The sequence below is a fragment of the Arachis ipaensis genome, chromosome B01 (assembly GCF_000816755.2).
Source record: "Arachis ipaensis cultivar K30076 chromosome B01, Araip1.1, whole genome shotgun sequence".
NCBI lineage: Eukaryota > Viridiplantae > Streptophyta > Magnoliopsida > Fabales > Fabaceae > Arachis > Arachis ipaensis.
Window position 1 is genome coordinate 100,200,451 of NC_029785.2, and position 19,674 is coordinate 100,220,124.

Consider the following 19,674-nt stretch of genomic DNA (forward strand, 5'->3'; position numbering starts at 1 on the left):
GTTAAATTCCAATTTCTGCTTTAACTCTGTGATAGTGTCATTAGAGAAGTTCACCTTAGGAGTCATATAGTAGTAATTAGAATCTATTTTGATTTTATCTCCAATTAAGTCATAGTCTATTTTTATCATCATCAGTAAACATGAATAAAATAGTAGATCTTTTGAATAAGAGGCAATAAAATTTCGAGTTTTAATAAGAGAAATTCTAATTAGTTACATGTGGTGGCAATACTTTCTGTCTTCTGAATGAATGCTTGAACAATGCATATGTCTTTTGAATTTGTTGTTTCAGACTGTTAAATATGTTGGCTCTTGAAAGAATGGTGAACACGAGACATATTATTGATAATCTGAAAAATCATAAAAATGATTCTTGAAGCAAGAAAAAGCAGCAAAAAAAAAAGGAAAGCAGAAAAAGCCAATAGCCCTTAAAATCAAAAGGCAAGGGTAATAAAAAGGATCCCAAGGCTTTGAGCATCAGTGGATAGGAGGGCCTAAGGGAATAAAATCCTGGCCTAAGCGGCTAAATCAAGCTGTCCCTAACCATGTGCTTGTGGCGTGAAGGTGTCAAGTGAAAACTTGAGACTGAGCAGTTAAAGTCAAGGTCCAAAGCAGAAAGAAGAGTGTGCTTAAGAACTCTAGACACCTCTAATTGGGGACTTTAGAAAATTGATGAGCGGATACTTTTTGGGCTTTTTGGGGTTAATTTCATATAGTTTTTAGTATGTTTTAGTTAGTTTTTGGTTTATTTTCATTAGTTTTTAGGAAAAATTTATATTTCTAGACTTTACTATGAGTTGTGTGTTTTTCTATAATTTCAGGTATTTTTCTGGCTGAAATTGAGGGAGCTGAGCAAAAATCTAATTCAGGCTGAAAAAGGACTGCTGATGCTATTGGATTCTGACCTCCCTGCACTCAAAGTGGATTTTTTGGAGCTACAGAACTCGAAATGGCGCGCTTCCAATTGCGTTGGAAAGTAGACATCCAGGGCTTTGCAGAAATATATAATAGTCCATACTTTGATCAAGGATAGATGACGTAAACTGGCGTTCAACGCCAATTCTCTGCCCAATTCTGGCGTCCGGCGCCAGAAAAGGATTAAAAGTTGGAGTTCAACGCCAGAAATGGATCCAAACCTGGCGTTGAACGCTCAAAACAGCCTTATGCACGTGAAATGTTTAAATCTCAGCCCCAGCACACACCAAGTGGGCCCCAGAAGTGGATCTCTGCACCATCTGTCATAGTCTACTCACTTTTTGTAAACCTAGGCTACTAGTTTAGTATTTAAACAACTTTTAGAGACTTATTTTGTATCTCATGACATTTTAGATCTAAACTTTGTACTCTTTGATGGCATGAGTCTCTAAAATCCATTGTTGGGGGTGAGGAGCTCTGCTGTGTCTCAATGAATTAATGCAAGTATTTATGTTTTCCATTCAAACATGCGTGTTCCTATCTAAGATATCCATTCGCGACTAACTATGGAGAAGGTGATGATCAGTGACACTCATCACCTTCCTCAATCCATGAACGTGTGTCTGACAATCACCTCCGTTCTACATCAGATTGAATGAATATCTCTTAGATTCCTTAATCAGAATCTCCGTGGTATAAGCTAGATTGATGGCGGCATTCATGAGAATCCGGAAAGTCTAAACCTTGTCTGTGGTATTCCGAGTAGGATTCAGGGATTGAATGACTGTGACGAGCTTCAAACTCGCGAGTGCTGAGCGTAGTGACAGACGCAAAAGGAGGGTGAATCCTATTCCAGCACGATCGGGAACCTCAGATGATTAGCCGTGCTGTGACAGAGCATTTGGATCATTTTCACAGGAGGAGGGGATGTAACCATTAACAACGGTGACGCCCCAACACACAGCTTGCCATAGAAGGACGTGCGTGCGTGAATCAGAGGACAAAGGAAAGCAGAGGTTCAGAAGACAAAGCATCTCCAAAACTCCAACATATTCTCCATTACTGCATAACAAGTAACCTTTAACCCATGCTCTCTTGTTCATTCGCAATTCAACTGATAAATATAATTGGCTTCCTGACTAAGAATTGCAAAATAACCATAGATTGCTTCAAACCAACAATCTCCGTGGGATTCGACCCTTACTCACGTAAGGTATTACTTGGACGACCCAGTGCACTTGCTGGTTAGTGGTACAAGTTGTGAAAAGTGTGATTCACAATTCGTGCATCATATTGTCACCACATCAAAATAATTAAACTAGTTTCAAGGATGAATTCGAAACCCTGTACTTCTTGTTCTTTTGTTTTTAGAACATTTTTCATTTAAGAGATGTGATGGATTCATAGGACATTCATAACTTTAAGGCATGGACACTTAAATACTAATGATCATGTAACAAGACACAAACATAAACATAAAGCATAGTAAATGAAAAACAGGAAAATAAGAACAAGGAGATTCAGGAATGGGTCCACCTTAGTGAGGGTGACGTCTTCCTCTTCTTGAAGAACCAATGGTTCTCTTGAGCTCCTCTATGTCTCTTCCTTGCCTTTGTTGCTCCTCCCTCATGGCTCTTTGATCTTCTCTAATCTCATGGAGGATGATGGAGTGCTCTTGGTGCTCCACCCTTAGTTGTCCCATGTTGGAACTTAATTCTACTAAGAAAGTGTTGATTTACTCCCAATAGTTTTGTGGAGGGAAGTGCATCCCCTAAGGCATCTCAGGGATTTCATGGTGAGGGATTTCTTCATGCTCTTGTTGAGGTCCATGATCTCTTGTTTGGTCCATCCTCTTCTTAGTGATGGGCTTGTCCTCTTCAATGAGGATGTCTCCCTCTATGTCAATTCCAGCCGAATTGCAGAGGTGACGAATGAGGTGAGGAAAGGCTAACCTTGCCAAAGTGGAGGATTTGTCAGCCACCTTGTAGAGTTCTTGAGGTATAATCTCATGAACTTCCACTTCCTCTCCAATCATGATACTATGGATCATGATGGCCCGGTCTATAGTAACTTCAGACCGGTTGCTAGTAGGAATGATTGAACGTTGAATAAACTCCAACCATCCTCTAGCCACAGGCTTAAGGCCCAGTCTTCTCAATTGAACCAGCTTGCCTCTTGAGTCAACTTTCCATTGAGCTCCTTCCACACCTATGTCCATGAGGACTTGGTCCAACCTTTGATCAAAGTTGACCCTTCTAGTGTAGGGGTGTGCATTTTCTTCCATCATTGGCAAGTTGAACGCCAGCCTTACATTTTCCGGACTGAAATCTAAGTATTTTCCCCGAACCATGGTAAGCCAATGCTTTGGATTCGGGTTCACACTTTGATCATGGTTCCTAGTGATCCATGCGTTTGCATAGAACTCTTGAACCATTAAGATCCCAACTTGTTGAATGGGGTTGGTGAGAACTTCCCAACCTCTTCTTCGGATCTCATGTCGGATCTCTGGATACTCATTCTTTTTGAGCTTGAAAGGAACCTCAGGGATCACTTTCTTCTTGGCCACAACTTCATAGAAGTTGTCTTGGTGGACCTTTGAGATGAATCTCTCCATCTCCCATGACTCAGAGGTGGAAGCAATTGCCTTCCGTTTCCTCTTTCTTGAGGATTCTCTGGCCTTAGGTGCCATTAATGGTTATGGAAAAACAAAAAGCAATGCTTTTACCACACCAAACTTAAAATGTTTGCTCGTCCCCGAGCAAAATGATGAGCAGATAATTTATACGCTTTTTGGCACTGTTTTTAGTATGTTTTTAGTATATTTTAGTTAGTTTTTATTATATTTTTATTAGTTTTTATTTAAAATTCACTTTTCTGGACTTTACTATGAGTTTGTGTATTTTTCTGTGATTTCAAGTATTTTCTGGCTGAAATTGAGGGACCTAAGCAAAAAAATCTGATTCAGAGGCTGAAAAAGGACTGCAGATGCTGTTGGATTCTGACCTCCCGGCACTCAAAGTGGATTTCCTGGAGCTACAAAAGCCCAATTGGCGCGCTCTCAATTGCGTTGGAAAGTAGACATCCTGGGCCTTTCAGTGATATATAATAGTCCATACTTTGCCCAAGATTTGATGGCCCAAACTGGCGTTCCATGTCAGCTTAAGAATTCTGGCGTTTAACGCCAGAACTGGCATAAAACCTGGAGTTAAACGCCCAAACTAGCACAAAAGCTGGCATTTGACTCCAAGAAAAGTCTCTACACATGAAAGCTTCAATTCTCAGCCCAAGCACACACCAAGTGGGCCCCAGAAGTGGATTTTTTACACTAAACACCCTAGCTTACTCATTTTCTATAACCCTAGGTCACTAGTTTAATATAAAAACTACTTTTAGTAATTCATCTTGTACCTCATGACATTTTACACATTTTATTTGGAACATTTTCACTGAGAGAACGGGAAGTAGCCATTGACAACGGTGATGCCCAACATAAAGCTTGCCATGGAAGGAGCCTTGCGTGTGTGAAGAAGAAGATAGTAGGAAAGCAGAGATTCAGGGAATGGAGCATCTCCAAAACCTCAACATGTTCTCCATTACTGCAAAACAAGTATTTATTTCATATTCTTTTACTTTTTACAATTAAATCTTAGAATTATTGATATCCTGACTAAGAGTTACAAGATAACCATAGCTTGCTTCAAGCCGACAATCTCCGTGGGATCAACCCTTACTCACGTAAGGTATTACTTGGACGATCCAGTGCACTTGCTGGTTAGTTGTGCGAAATTGCAAAAGTGTGATTGTGATTTCGTGCACCAAGTTTTTGGCACCGTTGCTGGGGATTGTTCGAGTTTGGACAACTGACGATTTATCTTGTTGCTTAGATTAGGAATATTTTATTTTTGTTGGTTTAGAGTCTTTAATTTGAGTTTAGTTTCATATTTTAAGTTTGGTGTCAATTGCATGCTTTTACTTTCTTTTAATTTTTCGAATTTGCATACTCTTAGTTATTTCTTGATCTTTAAAAATTCTAAGTTTGGTGTTTTCTTTGTGTTTTCCCTTAATTTTTCGAAAATTTGTGTTAGATTTTCTAAAAATTTTAAGTTTGGTGTGTTTTGTTCTTTTATTTACTTAAAAATTTTTCAAAAATTTGTTCTTGGTGTTCATCTTGACATTCAAAGTTTTCTTGTTTGTTCTCTTTGTTTTGATCTAAAGTTTCTAAGTTTAGTGTCGTTTTGTTGTTTTTCTCTTTCCTCATTAAAATTTAGAAATAAAAAAAATCTTTTCCTTATTTTACTCATAATTTGAAATTTAGCATTAAAGTAGTCAAAGATTTTCAAAATCATATCTTTTCTTTTTAATCAAGTCAAAATTCTAATTTCAAAAATTGATCTTTTCAAATCTTTTTCAAAAAAATCAAATCTTTTTAATTTCTTCAATCATATCTTCTCAATCATATCTTTTTCAAAATAATTTTCAATCATATCTTTTTTATTGCTAATTTCCAAAATCTTTTTAATCAATTAATTAACTTAGTTTTCAATTTGCTTTTATTTTCTTCTAATTTTTGAAAATTTTATTTTATCTTCCATTTATTTTGTTTTATTTTTTTCGGTTACTTTTAATTAAAAAAAAATTTCATATCAATTCCCTTTTCTCCATCATGGACATAAGTGGAAGTGAACAGTCCAGAAGGACTCTGGGGTCATATGCCAACCCCATTACAGCTGCATATGGGAGTAGCATCTGTATATCTCCCATCAAAGCAAGCAGTTTTGAGCTAAATCCTCAGCTCATTATCATGGTGCAGCAAAATTGCCAGTATTCTGGTCTTCCACAGGAAGAACCTACTGAGTTTCTGGCACAGTTCTTATAAATTACTGACACAGTACGTGATAAAGAAGTGGATTAGGATGTCTACAGATTATTACTATTTCCATTTGATGTAAAAGATCAAGCTAAGAGGTGGTTAAATAACCAACCCACAGCAAGCATAAAAACATGGAGACAGTTATCAGACAAATTCCTGATCAATTTTACCCTCCAAAAAGGATGACACAGCTAAGGCTGGACATCCAAGGCTTTAAACAAGAGGATCATGAATCCCTTTATAATGCTTGGGAGAGGTATAGAGGGATGCTAAGGAAATGTCCCTCTGAAATATTTTCAGAGTGGGTACAGTTAGACATCTTCTACTATGGGCTTACAGAAAGAGCTCAAATGTCTCTAGACCACTCAGTTGGTGGATCTATACACATGAAAAAGACAATTGAAGAGGCTCAAGAACTCATAGATACAGTTTCTAGAAATCAACATCTATACTCAAGCAATGAGCCCTCCAAAGAAAAAGAAGCTATGGTAGCAACTACTGATCATAATCCTCAAGAACAAATTGTTGAACTAAATCAGCAATTACTTCTAATGACAAAACAATTAGCAGAATTCAAGGAGATGCTCCAAGACACTAAAAATGCTAACAAGAATATAAAAGCACAATTAAATCAGACAAGACAGCAGCTATCTAAACAGATAACAGAAGAATGCCAAGCTGTTCAACTAAGGAGCGGGAAGACATTGAATAATTCAGTTCAAAGTAGCAAAAAGTCAAGAAAGGAACAAATGACAGAGGATGATCAAACCACTGCCCAAAATCCCTCTGAGGACAGTAAGAGCCCAGAGAGGAATAATTCTGGCGTTCAAACGCCAGAAAAGGGAGAAAAGTTGGCGTTAAACGCCCATTCCTTGCCCAGTTCTGGCGTTCAAACGCCAGAAAAGGGTGGGAAGCTGGCGTTAAATGCCCATCCTGCACCAAATCCTGGCGTTCAAACGCCAATGAGGGATCAGACACCTGCAAGTGCTGATAGTAACCCCTCTAAGAAGGCTTCTCCAACCACTTCTGTAGGGAATAAACCTGCAGCAACTAAGGTTGAAGAATATAAAGCCAAGATGCCTTATCCTTAGAAACTCTGCCAAGCGGAACAGGATAAACAATTTGCCCACTTTGCAGATTATCTCAGGACTCTTGAGATAAAGATCCCGTTTGCAGAGGCACTTGAGCAAATACCCTCTTATGCTAAGTTCATGAAAGAGATCTTAAGTCATAAGAAGGATAGGAGAGAAACTGAAAAAGTGTTTCTCACTGAAGAATGCAGTGCAGTCATTCTGAAAAGCTTACCAGAAAAGCATCAAGATCCAGGAAGCTTTATGATACCATGCACATTAGAGGGTGCTTGTACTAAGACAGCTCTATGTGACCTTGGAGCAAGTATCAACCTAATATCTGCATCTACTATTAGAAAGCTTGGGTTGACTGAAGAAGTCAAACTAACCCGGATATGTCTTCAACTTGCTGATGGCTTCATTAAATATCCATCAGGCATAATTGAGGACATGATTGTCAAGGTTGGGCCATTTGCCTTTCCCAATGACTTTGTAGTGCTGGAAATGGAAGAACACAAGAGTGCAACTCTCATTCTAGGAAGACCTTTCCTAGCAACTGGACGAACTCTTATTGATGTACAAAAAAGGGAAATGACCCTGAGAGTCAATGAGGATGAGTTCAAGTAAAATGCTGTCAAAACTATGCAGCATCCAGACACATCAAATGACTGCATGAACACTGATATTATTGACTCTTTGGTGGAAGAGATCAATATGACTGAGAGTCTTGAATCAGAGCTAGAAGACATCTTTAAAGATGTTTAGCCTGATCTGGAGGAACACGAGGAAATAAAAGAACCTCTAAAAATCCCTCAGGAAGAGGAGAAACCTCCTAAACCCGAGCTCAAACCACTACCACCATCCCTGAAATATGCATTTCTGGGAGAGGCTGACACTTTTCCAGTGATTATAAGCTCTGCTTTAAATCCACAAGAAGAGAAAGCACTAATTCAAGTGCTAAGGACACACAAGACAACTCTTGGGTGGTCCATAAGTGATCTTAAGGGCATTAGCCTAGCAAGATGCATGCACAAGATCCTATTGGAGGATGATGCTAAGCCAGTGGTTTAACCACAGAGGCGGCTAAATCCAGCCATGAAGGAGGTGGTGCAGAAAGAGGTCACTAAGTTACTAGAGGCTGGGATTATTTATCCTATTTCTGATAGCTCCAGGGTGAGCCCTGTCCAAGTTGTTCCCAAGAAGGGAGGCATGACAGTAGTTCATAATGAAAAGAATGAACTGGTTCCCACAAGAACAGTTACAGGGTGGCGTATGTGTATTGACTACAGAAGGCTCAATACAGCCACCAGAAAGGATTATTTTCCTTTACCATTCATAGACCAGATGCTAGAGAGACTAGCAGGCCATGAATACTACTACTTTTTGGATGGCTATTCAGGCTACAACCAAATTGCAGTGGATCCTCAAGACCAAGAGAAAACAGCATTCACATGTCCATCTGGAGTATTTGCTTACAGAAGAATGCCTTTTGGTCTGTGCAATGCACCTGCAACCTTTTAGAGGTGCATGCTCTCTATCTTCTTTGATATGGTAGAGAAGTTCCTGGAAGTCTTCATGGATGACTTCTCAGTATTTGGAGACTCATTCGGCTCCTGTCTTGATCATCTAGCACTTGTCCTGAAAAGGTGCCAAGAGACTACTAACCTGGTCTTAAACTGGGAAAAATGTCACTTTATGGTGACTGAAAGAATTGTCCTTGGGCACAAAATTTCAAGCAAGGGAATAGAGGTGGATCAAGCCAAGGTAGAGGTGATTGAAAAATTACCACCACCTGCCAATGTTAAGGCAATCAGAAGCTTTCTGGGGCATGCAGGATTCTATAGGAGGTTCATAAAGGATTTTTCAAAAATTGCAAAACCTCTAAGCAACCTGCTAGCTGCTGACACACCATTTGTGTTTGACACAGAGTGTCTACAGGCGTTTGAAACCCTGAAAGCCAAGCTAGTCACAGCACCAGTCATCTCTGCACCTGACTGGACATTACCATTCGAATTAATGTGTGAAGCTAGTGACCATGCCATTGGTGCAGTGTTGGGACAAAGGTATAACAAGCTTCTGCACGTTATTTACTATGCCATTCGTGTTCTAAATGACGCACAGAAGAATTACACAACCACAGAAAAAGAGCTGCTAGTAGTGGTTTATGCCATTGACAAGTTTAGATCCTATTTAGTAGGATCAAAAGTGATTGTGTACACTGACCATGCTGCTCTTAAATATTTACTCACAAAGAAGGATTCAAAACCCAGGCTCATAAGATGGGTGTTGCTTCTGCAAGAGTTTGATATAGAAATAAGAGACAAAAAAGGGACAGAGAACCAGGTAGCTGATCACCTGTCCCGGATAGAACCAGTAGCTGGGGCGTTCCTCTCTTCTACTGAAATCTCTGAGACCTTTCCAGATGAGCAACTCTTTGCCATTCAGGAAGCACCATGGTTTGCAGACATTGCAAATTATAAAGCTGTGAGGTTCATACCCCAGGAGTACAACATGGTGCAAAAGAAAAAACTAATTTCTGATGTAAAGTACTACTTGTGGGATGAACCATATCTCTTTAAGAGATGTGCAGACAGAATGATCCGCAGATGCGTCCCTAGAGAGATGACACAGAAGATCTTGTGGCATTGCCATGGATCACAATATGGAGGACATTTCAGAAGTGAGCGCACAGCCACTAAAGTCTTCCAATGTGGTTTCTACTGGCCTACTCTCTATAGAGATGCCCGAGAGTTTGTGCGTAACTGTGACAGTTGCCAAAGAGCTTGCAACTTACCTCATGGTTACGCCATGCCTCAACAAGGGATCTTAGAGATTGAGTTGTTTGATGTATGGGGTATTGACTTCATGGGTCCTTTCCCACCATCATACTCAAATACTTACATTCTGGTGGCAGTAGACTACGTATCTAAATGGGTGGAGGCAATTGCCACACCCACTAATGCTACCAAGACTGTGCTGAAGTTCCTCCAGAAACATATTTTTAGCAGATTTGATGTTCCTAGAGTACTAATCAGTGATGGGGGCACCCATTTCTGCAATAAACAGCTTTACTCTGCCATGGTCCAATATGGAATTAGCCACAAAGTAGCAACTCCATATCATCCACAGATAAATGGGCAGGCTGAAGTCTCTAATAGAGAGCTAAAAAGAATCCTGGAACAGGCTGTAATTGCCCGTAGAAAGGATTGGGCAAAGAGCTTGGATGATGCTCTGTGGGCATACAGAACAGCATTCAAGACTCCTATAGGAACCTCTCCATACCAGCTTGTGTATGGCAAGGCCTGTCATCTGCCCGTGAAACTGGAACATAAAGCCTACTGGGCAACCAGATTCCTAAACCTGGATGCTAAGTTAGCTGGTGAGAAAAGATTGCTCCAGCTAAATGAGCTAGAGGAGTTCAGACTCAATGCTTTTGAAAATGCAAAAATTTATAAGGAAAAAGCAAAAAAGTGGCATGACAAGAAATTGTCATCCAGAGTCTTTGAGCCAGGACAAAAGGTTCTGCTGTTCAACTCTAGGCTCAGATTATTCCCCGGAAAATTAAAATCCCGGTGGAGGGGACCATATGTGATTACAAGAGTGTCACCATATGGATATGTTGAGCTTCAAGATATTGATTCTGACAAAAAGTTCATTGTTAATGGAGAAAGAATCAAATATTATCTTGAAAGCAATTTTGAGCAAGAATGCTCAAAACTGAGGCTTGAATGAAGCTCAGTAAAGGTCCAGCTAAAGACAATAAAGAAGCACTTGTTGGGAGGCAACCCAGCCATTAGCAAGTTATTTGTTTTAAACAATGCTTGTAGAAAGTTTATATACACTTTCTTCAAAGGTTAATCATCAAAATTGAAGGAATTCACAGCGTTACAGAATGATTCAGTTCAAAAAGCAGAGAAAAGGAGCTTGCTGACAAGAAAATGCCAGTAAAGGGCATTTTGGGCGTTAAACGCCAGTAAAGGTACCATTTTGGGCGTTAAACGCCAGAATTGGCACCATTCTGGGCGTTTAACACCATAATTGCAGCATCCTGGGCGTTCAGCAAAACGCCCAGTGTTAAAGGGGTTTCTGGCATTTAACGCCAGCTAGGGTACCTGGCTGGGCGTTAAACGCCCATAATGGTCAACAATTGGGCGTTAAACGCCAGAATGGATACCATTCAGGGCGTTTAACGCCAGAAAGGCAGGGGGAGGAGATTTTGTTTCCGAATTCAAATTTTTTTTCAAATTTTCATGTTTTAACTCATAATTTTCTGCATAAACATGTTTCAAACTTTCATTATTCACCTTCAATTTTCAAAAATTCAACAATTCTCTAAATCTCTTTTTCAATTTTCTTTCAAATCCTTCCTAAATCTTCTTCAAAAACTTAAGTATCTTTTCAATTTGTTTTCAAATCTTTTCAAACCCATCATATCATCTCTTATTTCTTAGATGCATAACCAAATTATCAGATTTAACCTCTTTATATCTATTTCAATTGAAAATCTTATCTTTTTCATATCATGATTTTATTTTCTTCCACCAATCATATCTCTATGGCATATCTCTTTCAAAATTTTTGAAACCCTCCCTCCTCTTATAAATACACGAGTTCTAGAGGACATATGCCTCTCTGGAACTAAGTGGATAACCAATTCAAAAGGTGTCCCAAACCAACTCAAGAGGGGAGATCTCAAACTAGTTGCAAGAGGCTGGTTGGACTTCATTGGGCATTCTATATTGCCTCCTAGCAACTGCTCTGAGGTCACTATCAAAAGAGCAGTGATGATTCATTGTATTATGCTTGGAAAAGAAGTGGAGATTCATCATCTGATTTCTTGTGAGATTTACACAATTGCAAACAAGAACTCCACTGAAGCCAAACTGGCCTACCCAAGCTTAATTTCTCTACTATGTAAAGATGCTGGGGTGAGGATGGGAGTAGATAAATTCATCCCAATCGAACACCCAATCACCAAGAAGTCAATGGAAGGACAAGTGCAAGACAACTCCATAAAAAGGAGAGCGCAGGAGTTCCTCCCAGAAATTCCTAAAATTGACTACTGGACCCGCCTAGAAGCATCTGTTACCAAGCTACAAGAAGCTATGGAACAACTTAAGGAAGAACAGCAGAATCAAAACTGCATGCTCTGCAAACTGCTGAAGGAACAAGAAAAGCAGGGGCGTGAGCTACAGGAGCTGAAGTGCCAGAAGCTCTCCCTTGAAGGACCAAGCACCCCACAGATTGAGGGAGCATCCACTTCTCAAGATCAAGGTTGTTGAGTCCTAACTCTGTGATAACCTTTATTATTAAGAGTCTATTTTAAGAGTCATTTATTTTTCTGTTTTTTTTTTACTTTTCTGTCTTCTATTATTATTATTTTTCTCTTATATTTATTTTTGAGTCTTATTGTCATTCCATGATTAATAAAATTTAAAGTTTATGTCTTAAAGCTATGAATGTCCTATGAATCCATCACCTTTCTTAAATAAAAAGTGTTTTTAATTGAAAAAGAAAAAGAAGTGCATGAATTTCAAATTTTAAAATAGTTTAATTACTTTGATGTGGTGGCAATACTCTTGTTTTCTAAATAAATGCTTGAACAGTGCATATGTTTGAAATTATTGTTTATGAATGTTAAAATTGTTGGCTCTTGAAAGAACGATAGAAAAGGAGAAGTGTTATTGATAATCTGAAAAATAAAAAAAAATTGATTCTTGAAGCAAGAAAAAGCAGTGAATAGAAAAAAAAAGAAGAAAAAGAAAGAAAAAGCAAGCAGAAGAAGCCAATAGCCCTTTAAACCAAAAGGCAAGCTTAATAAAAAGGATCCAAGGCTTTGAGCATCAGTGGATAGGAGGGCCCTCAGGAATAAAATCCTGGCCTAAGCGGCTAAACCAAGCTGTCCCTAACCATGTGCTTGTGGCGTGAAGGTGTCAAGTGAAAACTTGAGACTGAGTGGTTAAAGTCGTGGTCCAAAGCAAAAAAAGAGTGTGCTTAAGAGCTCTGGACACCTCTAATTGGGGACTCTAGCAAAGCTGAGTCACAATCTGAAAAGGTTCACCCAGTTATGTGTCTGTGGCATTTATGTATCTGGTGGTAACATTGTAAAAGCAAAATGCTTAGGGTCACGGCCAAGACTCATAAAGTAGCTGTGTTCAAGAATCAACATACTTAACTAGGAGAATCAATAACACTATCAGGATTCTGAGTTCCTATAGAAGCCAATCATTCTGAACTTCAAAGGATAAAGTGAGATGCCAAAACTGTTCAGAGGCAAAAAGCTAAAAGCCCCGCTCATCTAATTAATACTGATCTTCATAGATGTTTTTGGAATTCATTGTATATTCTCTTCTTTTTATCCTATTTGATTTTCAGTTGCTTGGGGACAAGCAAAAATTTAAGTTTGGTGTTGTGATGAGCGGATAATTTATACGCTTTTTAGCACTGTTTTTAGTATATTTTAGTTAGTTTTTATTATATTTTTATTAGTTTTTATTTAAAATTCACTTTTCTGGACTTTACTATGAGTTTGTGTATTTTTCTGTGATTTCAGGTATTTTCTGGCTGAAATTGAGGAACCTGAGCAAAAATCTGATTCAGAGGCTGAAAAAGGACTGCAGATGTGATGAACGGATAATTTATACGCTTTTTGGCATTGTTTTCAGTATGTTTTTAGTAGAATCTAGTTACTTTTAGGGATGTTTTCATTAGTTTTTATGTTAAATTCACATTTCTGGACTTTACTATGAGTTTTGTGTGTTTTTTCTGTGATTTCAGGTATTTTCTGGCTGAAATTGAGGGACTTGAGCAAAAATCAGATTCACAGGTTGAAGAAGGACTGCTGATGCTGTTGGATTCTGACCTCCCTGCACTCAAAATGGATTTTCTGGAGCAACAGAACTCAAAATGGTGCGCTTCCAATTGCATTGGAAAGTAGACATTCAGGAATTTCCAGCAATATATAATAGTCCATACTTTGCCCAAGTTTAGACAACGCAAACTGGCGTTCAACGCCAGCTCTCTGCCCAATTCTGGCGTCCAACGCCAGAAACAAGTTGCAAAGTGGAGTTCAATGCCCAAACTGGCACAAAAGCTGGCGTTCAACTCCAAGAATGACCTCTCCACGTGTAGACTTCAAGCTCAGCCCAAGCACACACCAAGTGGACTATCTCTTAGATCTCTTAATCAGAATCTTCGTGGTATAAGCTAGATTGATGGCGGCATTCATGAGAGTCCGGAAAGTCTAAACCTTGTCCGTGGTGTTCCGAGTAGGACTCTGGGGTTGAATGACTGTGACGAACTCCAAACTCGCAAGTGCTGGGCGTAGTGACAGACGCAAAAGGATAGTAAATTCTATTCCAGTATGATCGACAACCTCCAAGATGATTAGCCATGCAGTGACAACGCATCGGACCATTTTCACAGAGAGGAATATGATGCAACCAACGACAAGGGTGATGCTTCCAGACGATTAGCCGTGCTGTGACAGAGCATTTGGACCATTTTCCCGAGAGGATTGAAAGTAGCCATTGGCACCGGTGACATCCTTACACAAAGCCAGCCATAGAAAAGGAGTAAGACTGATTGGATGAAGACAGCAGGAAAGCAGAGGTTCAGAGGAATGAATGCATCTCCATACGCTTATCTGAAATTCTCACCAATGATTTACATAAGTATTTCTATCCTTATTTTAGTATTAATTTCGAAAACTCCATAACTATTTTATATCCGCCTGACTGAGATTTACAAGGTGACCCTAGCTTGCTTCATACCAACAATCTCCATGGGATCGACCCTTACTCACGTAAGGTTTATTACTTGGACGACCCAGTGCACTTGCTGGTTAGTTGTATCGAAGTTGTGACAAATTATGAATTGAGATTAGAGCACCAATCCTTTGGAGCCATTACCAGAGATCACAATTTCGTGCATCAAGTTTTTGGCGCCGTTGCCGGGGAATCAATTTCGAACAATAATTCACAACCTGAGTAACAATTTCGCATACCAAGTTTTTGGCGCCGTTGCCGGGGATTGTTCGAGTTTGGACAACTAACGGTTCATCTTGTTGCTCAGATTGGGTAACTTTCTTTTCGTTTTCTTTTCAAAAAGTTTTCAAAAAATTTTCAAAAAATTTTTAAAATAAAAATGTTTTCAAAAATATATTTTTCTTCAGAATTTTTAAGAATGAATTCTAGTGTTTCATGAAGCATGTTGAAGCCTAGCTGGCTGTAAAGCCATATCTAATTCTTTTGAATAGGGTATGTCAGGCGTGTCATGTCTGAGTTACCACTACAAGAAAAAAGGCCTATGGCCACACTTTTTTTTTGCCACGCTTTAAAAGCGTGGCCAAAAGTGGTCAATGGCCACGCTTTTAAGAGGGTGGCGATAGATTAGAGATTTGGCCACTTTTTTCTTGCTATGCTTAAAAAGCGTGGCGAAAAAGGTCTACAACCACGCTTTTATGAGTGTAGCAATTGATTCGAGATTTGGCCACGCTTTTTTTTTTGCCACGCTTAAAAAGCGTAGCCATAGAGGGAAATAGGCACGCTTTTAAAGCGTGGCAAAAAATTTTGTTATGGTGACGTTTTAAAAGCGTGGCCGTTTCTTGTAACTTTTTTGGCACGCTTCAAAAGCGTGGCCAAAAAGTTCCAAAAAAATTTTAATTTTTTCTTGTTATTTTTTGGCACGCTTCTTATTACCCATTCGACCATCCCCCTAACCCTAATTCACGCGCAGCAGCAGCGCCTCGCTCTCTCCCTCATTTTCTTCATTCGAGTCTCCTTCTCCATCCTTCTCACACAGACACGTAGGACAGCAGCAGCGGTGGTGGACTCGGCTAAACACCAAGGAGCAGTGGTCGTTCTTCTCCTCCTCCTCCACCTCTTCCTCCTCCTTCACGAGTCCCGGCTACAGCACTCTTCTCCTCCTCCTCCATCCTTCTCACATAGGAGTAGTGGTCGTTCTTCGCTGGCGCTGTCACTCTCGCTCCCAATAACCCTGCGTCGGCACCCCTTCCGTGTCCCTCCATTGCTCAACACCCGTCGTGTTGTGTCTCCCACTCTGAAGTCGTCGTGCTGCCATCTCCCTCTCCTTCACTCGTCGCACCTCTGTTTCCATCCCTCAACCCTCCTCCTCGCCACCCGTCAGTGCCGACGTCAGCCACGTTCAGCATTTGCAGCGCCGTGGTATTGATGGTTAGGGTTTCGATACTTCAAGCATTCACGGTTAGGGTTTTGATTTTGTTTAATTCTTGTTTATTGGTATTGATGGTTTGATTTAATTGTTCAAAATTTTCAGTTTTTGGGTTTTATTTGGTTTAATGTTTCATTCTTATCCAAATGTGAAAAGAGAGATGTTCTATTTTTTTAGTTCTTCCTTATTCTAGTGATGTGTTTAGTCTGCAATTTTTGGGTTTATTTGGGTGAACTGAAATAAAATAATAAGGACCGGGTGAACTCAGGAAACTGAAGATGGTAAGTTTTTCTAACTATGTTCTTATGTTGTACATGAAGCATCTGATAGATGCAAAATAAAGCTTGTAGTGAACAACAGAAGGGAATATCAAATCCCTATGGGCATTATCTGAATTTCAAGCATCATTTCTTTGCTCCCTGATCTTTTAGTTCCTCTTATTGGTGGTTTTTTGAATGGCTAAAAATGAAATAGTTAAGCTTCTTATCTTTTTTTTCCCTACTCTAAGTTGACATATCTCTTAATTTGCATGATTAGGCTGGAACCCGTTTTTTTCCCTCCTCTCTTTTATGTATTGCTATAAAATTATATTATGGTATCTTGAAGCTTTAGTAAAGTTGTTTTATCCTCACTATGTTAATGTGTTATTGTTCCTTAGGTGGTGCTCTAAAGCCAACAGATATTGACACATTATGGGTTCATGTCACTTGTGCTTGGTTTCGGCCTGAAGTGGCTTTTGCTAGTGATGAGAAGATGGAGCCTGCTTTGGGTATTCTTAGTATTCCGTCAAGTTCTTTTGTTAAGGTGAGATATCAATACCCAGTTTGTTTAGAAAACGTAATTGTAAAATGATATAGACTACAGGTTTCCTAAATGGTTTTCATTTGACGTCTCTTGTTCCTTCTTTATGCCTATGTTAATCTAAATTGTGTTTGTTGAATTTCATATTCGTGTTATTTGTAAGCAAATTCATGGTTCATGCACACAATGTTGCAAGTCTTCTACTTATTTCCATGCCATGTGTGCATCAAGGGCTGGCTACCGAATGGAGGTCGGATCAACTCTGGTTTTTATTTTTTATTTATTATTTCGGGCTTCCATTTGCGAATTGTTGTTAACCTCTTACAATTTGGATTTCAGTGTTATGCATCATGACTAATGTTTAGTTGACATGTTGCATTTTCTTATAGATAATTTAGAGACTTTTTTTTTCTCTAAATTTTCCTGCTTAAATGCAGTTGCACATTTCGGAGAAAAATGATAAACAGACAATAAAAATGGTTTCCTATTGTGCTTATCACAGGTATAGAATCTTCAATTACAACAAAAGAGACAATACTTTCTTCTTTGTCCCTTTATACGGTTTCCTTTTCGGAGTTTGCTTTTGCCACAATTTTTACTCTTTTTTGAATTCCTCAAGTATGAATTTAAGATTCATTTGAATCTTACTGTCAGCTTTTTGTTTTAATATTACTTGCAGGGCTCCCAATCCAGACACTCTTTTGATTATGCAAACCCCCCTTGGGGTCATTTCAACTAAAAGTCTTCTACAAACTAAGAAAAAAGGGTTCCAGGCTAATTTCCTCTAGAAGAACAAAGGTAGAAGAAACCCGTCAAGCAGATGATAGTGCTTATTAGTGCTCTTTTTTGTCATCCAATTTATTAATGTTAGTGTGTGTGTATGTGGCTTTTCAATCCCATCATCATTCAATTATTCAAGATGATGCACAGAAATTCTCAAAGGCTCTTATTCCTACTTCTCTTTTCTGGGTTTCTCTTATCTTCTTTCTGCTTCTGCTGTCCCTGCAACCAGTAAGACAGGCCTTCAAAGTTGTTAATGAATATTATTGTATCTGTTCTATTTTATTATCAATTATTATAGCAATTGGATATATCATGGAATTAATATATTTAGAGTGACAGATAATTAAAAGAGAATGGAATTAATATATTTAATATGATGAATAATTAGGGATTAATTTGATTTAATTTGTGTGATTTAAGGACCCAGAATTTGGATGGTGAAGAATCTGAAGATGCATCACTTCTACTTTCTTTAGCTAAGGCATCACTTCTTTAATATTGTTGGTTGGTTGGTTTTGTTTATGTCCATTTAAGCATTAAAATTCTGCATTTGAACATGATCTTTTATTATCATTTATTGCCCCTTGGAACTTTTCCTGTTTTTGTTTTGCAACCATGCATGTTTCTTTTGTCCCTTGTATAAAGATAAATGGTTGTTGGTGTTCAAAGTTGGAGTGTGGGGTTTTGTTAGGTCTTTGTTTTGTTTCTATTCCCTTTTTCATGTTCACATCTCCTATTATTGTGGGCTCGTTTTTTTTGGTTCTCTTCCTATTATTTAGTTGGTATCTTTAATCTTTAATAATAACAATAATAATATTATTGTAGTAATTAGTCTCTTATATGCTACTGTATGTCATTTTCTTGTGTTCTCAGTGGGGTGTGTATTTTATTTCCACTTTGTTTTGGTTAGATTATGAAGAGTTTGGGCACGATGGTAACAGAACAGTTGCTAATGGTGTTGACAAGGAAGGGCCAGTGCTTTCTTACCAAACCTCATTTAGCTGCTTCCTAGTTCTTTTCAAGTGGCCAGTGATTCAAATCCTACCTTTTGTAGTTTATTGCTTTTTGTTTCAGGAGTCCTTCAAAGTTCAAAGACTTGTTCTTTGATTGATTTGATTAGTCTCTGAAAATGAAACTGCAGGGTCACACATTGCTGCAAAGAGCAGCACTAACTACTTTTCCTTTCAATTTCACCTCTAATGGCACCACCACAACCCTAACCCTCTCTGGCTTTCGATGCCACCAAAGTCTTCCTCATAAACGCCTCAGATTCATTCCCACTTACACCAACACGGGACCCTCGCCACGTGTTGATGTCAATAACAACCAGTTACAACAAGAAGAGCAAGATGATCTAGAGGCCTGCGTTGAGAAGGTAATATAATCAACAAAGTTAGTTTTCATGATCTTTATTTGACTTAGCATAATTGCTTTCTAATTTATTAGTGATGAAACTTTTAATTTGCAGATTATATATAGATGCCGCTTCTTGGCTACTTTTGGAGTCTTTGGTTATTTAATTGTGGAAATTAATCGTGAATCGGGTGATGACATTTTGTACTATTTAAAGAATTTCATTTTTGTTGTTAGTTGGTAGAGGACAAGCATAGAATTTATTATATATAACGTGACTTGTAATTTTGAACTCTTAAATTCCTTCCGTTCTTTTATCCATATAAAAAGAGTTCTCTAGTGTTTTCTTTGGCCATTTGATTATTGATATTATACTCTGGTTAAGAAATAAGAATTTTGAACTCGAGATATATTATGTATGAGTATTAATGTATAAAATAATTATAGTATAAATTATGTCACTAATTACTATTTGATTTGTCTTGTAATAAAAATTACATTATATTTATAGGTTTTGGTAATAAAAAAGGACTAAATTTATATTGTGCAGTGATAAAGGAAAAATTAGAAAAAAAAGATTTTTTTTTTAAATTTGATAAGGCTATTGCCACACTTTTAAAGCGTGGCCGTATCTCCAGCTATGGCCACGCTTTAAAAGCGTGGCCGTAGCTCTAGCTATGGCCACACTTT

At 38.5% G+C, this 19,674-nt stretch overlaps 1 protein-coding gene across 1 annotated transcript; it reads left to right on the forward strand.

Moving 5' to 3' along the window:
• On the forward strand, window positions 18,615-19,334 carry LOC110271389. Its single transcript, XM_021122265.1, has 2 exons — window positions 18,615-19,006; window positions 19,100-19,334. The coding sequence occupies exons 1-2, from the start codon at window positions 18,761-18,763 to the stop codon at window positions 19,226-19,228; spliced, it is 375 nt and encodes a 124-aa protein (XP_020977924.1). The 5' UTR covers window positions 18,615-18,760; the 3' UTR covers window positions 19,229-19,334.

What these genes read in the sequence shown, in the direction of transcription:
- LOC110271389 (XM_021122265.1), top strand. Translation starts at nt 18,761, where the DNA reads ATGAAACTGCAGGGTCACACATTGCTGCAAAGAGCAGCACTAACTACT. An exon ending in TAGAGGCCTGCGTTGAGAAG is followed by an intron (nt 19,007 to 19,099) that starts GTAATATAATCA and finishes TTTAATTTGCAG; the next exon opens with ATTATATATAGATGCCGCTT.